Source organism: Cyclopterus lumpus, chromosome 5 (genome assembly GCF_009769545.1).
Source record: "Cyclopterus lumpus isolate fCycLum1 chromosome 5, fCycLum1.pri, whole genome shotgun sequence".
In the NCBI taxonomy this organism is placed as follows: Eukaryota; Metazoa; Chordata; class Actinopteri; order Perciformes; family Cyclopteridae; genus Cyclopterus; species Cyclopterus lumpus.
Window position 1 is genome coordinate 25755223 of NC_046970.1, and position 5000 is coordinate 25760222.

General features: G+C 51.1%; 1 protein-coding gene across 1 annotated transcript in view; it reads right to left on the reverse strand.

Moving 5' to 3' along the window:
• The window catches only part of ptprt (protein tyrosine phosphatase receptor type T), a 197901-nt gene that overhangs the window by 8596 nt on the left and 184305 nt on the right, over positions 1 to 5000 (reverse strand). The window contains exon 30 of the mRNA XM_034533285.1: positions 2117 to 2252. Coding sequence (XP_034389176.1) covers positions 2117 to 2252 — 136 coding nt within the window. The remainder of the gene's footprint in view (positions 1 to 2116; positions 2253 to 5000) is intronic.

The window sequence follows — 5000 nt, forward strand, 5'->3', positions numbered from 1 at the left end:
AGCCCAAAGCAGCTGGTCAAAGGAATGCTGGAGTCAAACCGTTCTCTGGCCTTTGTTACATGTTACATGTTGTTACATGTAACATGTAACATCTGTCATATTCATTGAAGGTACCATGGAACGAGTAACATGGAACATGGAAAAAATAACATGTAACGAGTAAAAAATAACATGTAACAAGTAACAAGTATTCATATTCATTGAAGGTACCATGTAACAACATGTTACATGTAACAAGTAACACATAGCATGTAAGATGTTGTTCCATGTAATGTGTTACATGTTACATGTAACATGTAACATGTTACATGTAACAAGTAACACATAGCATGTAAGATGTTGTTCCATGTAATGTGTAACATGCTACATGTTACATGTTACATGTTACATGTAACAAGTAACACATAGCATGTAAGACGTTGTTCCATGTAATGTGTTACATGTAACATGTAACATGTAACAAGTAATGTGTTACATGTTACATGTTACATGCCGTCTCTTTCTCTCTTTCTTTAACTTTCATCTAGCGTTCATTCATTTATTTATTTCCTCTCACACTGATTTTTCAGTTGGCTTTATTGGTCTCTGTCTCTCTGTTTGTTGCCTACTCTAGTGACATAGTACACACACACACACACACACACACACACACACACACACACACACACACACACACACACACACACACACACACACACACACACACACACACACACACACACACACACACACACACACACACACACACACACACACACACACACACACTTTCTCCTGTGGCTTTTTAAAGATGAATTGCTTCGTGTGGTTTGGAACAGGGTTATAATAGCGTCAAGCTTCTTTAACACTGACACATATTGCTCCCACACATATTCAAAAGGCAGATAATGATGCATTCAGCATGGTTTCAAGTGCACACACACACACACACACACACACACACACACACACACACACACGTTTTATCACCTAGCACTTCTAAAACCTTCAACACTCAATCTCAGGCTGGAAGCTTCCGCTGTCAGCGACGCGGCTGTGTTTCTTTATTCCTGGTGAAGTTGACATTTTTGAAATGCAGACGTACAAATGGAAGACAGAGGCGGCTGGATGAGGTCTGCTTCAGGCAGTCTGGAGACTTAAAGACGCTTCTGTTCCTCAACCTTCAGACTCTTCTCCGTCTCCATTGATCGTGCACCAACTCACCGGATAGAAAACTTAACTGGAACTAAGTTAAAGTCAAAAGTAAGTCAAACGTACAATGTGTTTGTGCATCTTTATGAGTGTGTGTATTGTGTGTTTGCACTAGCCTCGTCTATTATTCAGGGGTTATTAATATTGATGGCTGATTGGGATTAATGACGCTGACTCTGTCTCTGGAGTGTCAGGCGGACTCATATTTGGTGGAATATGTCCACAGATATCAGAGACGTAGATGTTTGTGGTGCAGCTTCCACTGAGGAGTTATTCTTCAAAAGCATTGCTGCGTGTGTGTGTGTGTGTGTTTGTGTGTTTTTGTGTTTGTGTGTTTGTGTGTGTGTGTGTGTTTGTGTGTGCACGTGTGTGCACGTGTGTTTGTGTGCGCACGTGTGTGTTTGTGTGTTTGTGTGTGTGCACGTGTGTTTGTGTGTGTGCACGTATGTTTGTGTGTTTGTGTGTGTTTGTGTGTTTGTGTGTTTACGTGTGTGCACGTGTGTTTGTGTGTTTGTGTGTGTTTGTGTGTTTACGTGTGTTTGTGTGTTTACGTGTGTTTGTGTGTGTTTGTGTGTTTGTGTGTTTGTGTGTTTACGTGTGTTTACGTGTGTTTGTGTGTTTGTGTGTGTGTGTGTTTGTGTGTTTGTGTGTTTTTGTGTTTGTGTGTTTGTGTGTGTGTGTGTTTGTGTTTGTGTGTTTGTGTGTTTGTGTGTTTGTGTGTTTGTGTGTGTGTGTGTGTTTGTGTGTGTGTGTGTTTGTGTGTTTGTGTGTGTGTGTGTTTGTGTGTTTGTGTTTGTGTGTGTTTGTGTGTGTTTGTGTGTTTATGTTTGTGTGTGTGTGTGTGTGTTTTTGTTTGTGTGTTTGTGTGTTTGTGTGTTTGTGCGTGTGTGTGTGTGTGTGTGTGTGTGTGTGTGTGTGCACCGACCTCCGTCTGCACCATGTTGACTCGTTGCGACCGCAGCTCTCGGATACAGTTGAAGATGTCGACCACACCCTCGTTCTCCGCCATGTCCAGCATGATGTCCACGGCGATGAAGCAGCCCGTCCGGCCCGCTCCGGCACTGCAGACGCAAACAAACAACAACAACAACAACAATAAGAAATCATGTCCAACGGTCTGGTTTGTCTTCAGTTTGGTGCTTCCTGGTCTGATGAGAGGACATTCATCCTCTTTGGATGGAGAAGATCGAAGATCTAGAGAAGCATGGTAACCAGAAGAGGAGTTATACAAGTTTAATTTCATTTATTTATGTATTATTTTATTTGTTTTGTTTGCTCCTCGTCTCCTCCTATGAATCGCCACCTTAACGTGGTGGAGGAGTTTGAGTGGCTCAGTGATCCTGGGAGCTATGTTGTCCGGGGCGTCAGCCCCTGGTAGGGTCTCCCAAGGCAAACAGGTCTCGGGGGAGAGCCCAGACTAAGAGCGGTTCAACAAACCCTGATGATAAGCAGCCCACGGATTGTAGCCACCTTGCCCGAACAAGGGAAACCGGGGCACCCTCCCGGAGCCAGACCCAGGAGGGGAGCTCGTCGGCGAGCGTCTGGTGGCCGGGCTTTCGCCCATGGGGCCCGGTCGGGCTCAGCCCGAAAGAACAACATGGAGCAGCTGTCACCCTGTGGACCCACCACCCGCAGGGTGAATTATCGGGGTCGGGTGCTATGTAGACCGGGCGGCGGGCCAGGCGGGAGACCTGGGCGGGCCGATCGCCGGCAGCATAGACTAGCTCTAGGGACGTGGAACGTCACCTCACTAGCGGGGAAAGAGCCGGAGCTGGTGCAGGAGGTGGAGCGGTACCAGCTAGATATAGTTGGGCTCACCTCCACGCACAGCATGGGCTCTGGAACCAAGCTCCTGGAGAAGGGTTGGACTTTGTCCTTTTCTGGAGTTGCCCAGGGTGAGAGGCGCCGGGCGGGAGTGGGGATACTCACGAGCCCCCGGCTGAGCGCCGCTGTGTTGGAGTTTTCCCCGGGGAACGAGAGGGTCGCCTCCCTGCGCCTACGGGTTGCGGGGAGTAAGGCTCTGACTGTTGTTTGTGCTTATGCACCAAACAGCATTTCGGAGTATCCGGCCTTCTTGGAGTCGGTGGGAGGGGTCCTGGAAAGGGCGCCGCCTGCCGACTCCATAGTTCTCCTGGGAGACTTCAACGCTCACGTGGGCAATGACAGAGAAACCTGGCGGGGCGTGATTGGGAGGAACGGCTTGCCCGATCTGAACCCGAATGGTGTTTTGTTGTTGGACTTCTGTGCTAGCCACAGTTTGTCCATAACGAACACCATGTTCGAACATAAGGTGGCTCATAAGTGTACCTGGTACCAGAACACCTTAGGCCGGAGATCAATGATCGACTTTGTAATCGTATCATCTGATCTGCGGCCGTATGTCTTGGACACTTGGGTGAAGAGAGGAGCAGAGCTGTCAACTGATCACCACCTGGTGGTGAGTTGGATCAGATGGCGGGGGACTCGGCTAGAGAGACCTGGCAAGCCCAAACGTGTAGTGAGGGTGAACTGGGAACGTCTGGCAGAGGATCCTGTCCGGGAGGTCTTCAACTCCCACCTCCGGAAGAACTTCTCACAAATCCCGAGGGAGGCTGGGGACATGGAATCCGAGTGGACCTTGTTCAAAGCCTCTATTGTGGACGCGGCTGCTCGGGGCTGTGGCCGGAAGGTCATCGGTGCCTGTCGTGGCGGCAACCCTAGAACCCGGTGGTGGATACCGGGGGTGAGGGTAGCCGTCAAACTGAAGAAGGAGGCCTTTCGGGCCTGGCTGGCCCAGGGGTCTCCTGAAGCAGCTGACGGGTACCGGCGGGCCAAAAGGGCTGCAGCGACGATGGTCGCGGAGGCTAAAACTCGGGCATGGGAGGAGTTCGGGGAGGCCATGGAGAAGGACTTTCGGTTGGCCTCAAGGAAGTTCTGGCAAACCATCCGACGGCTCAGGAAGGGAAAGCAGGGTCTACCCCAGGCTGTTCTCAGCAGGGGGGGGGAACTGCTGACCCGGACTGGGGACATCGTCGGGCGGTGGAAAGAGCACTTTGAGGAACTCCTAAACCCGGCCAACATGTCCCCCGGAGAGGGGGCAGCGCCGGAAGACTTTGGGGTGGATTCACCCATATCCCTGGCAGAGGTCGCTAAGGTAGTCAAAAAGCTCCTTGGTGGCAAGGCGCCAGGGGTGGATGAGATCCGCCCTGAGATGCTGAAAGCGCTGGACATCTTGGTTGACACGCCTTTTCAGTGTCGCATGGGGGTCGGGAACAGTGCCCATGGACTGGCAGACCGGGGTGGTGGTTCCCATCTTCAAGAAGGGGGACCGGAGAGTGTGCTCGAACTATCGTGGTATCACACTGCTCAGCCTCCCGGGAAAAGCTTATGCCAGGGTGCTGGAGAGGAGGCTCCGACCGCTTGTCGAACCTCAGATTCAGGACGAACAGTGCGGATTCCGTCCCGGTCGTGGAACAGTGGACCAGCTCTTTACCCTCGCAAGATTACTGGAGGGGTCCTGGGAGTTTGCCCAACCAGTTTACATGTGCTTTGTAGACCTGGAGAAGGCTTTCGACCGGGTCCCTCGGGGGTTTTTGTGGGGGGTGCTGCGGGAGTATGGGGTGCCGGACCCGTTGGCACGGGCCATCCGGTCTCTGTATGCCTGCAGTAGGAGCTGTGTTCGTCTCCTCGGTAGTAAGTCAGACACGTTCCCGGTGGGTGTTGGCCTCCGCCAGGGCTGCCCTTTATCACCGGTCCTGTTCGTGACCTTCATGGACAGGATATCTAGGCGCAGCCAGGGGGCGGAGAGGATCCGGTTCGGGAGTCTCGGG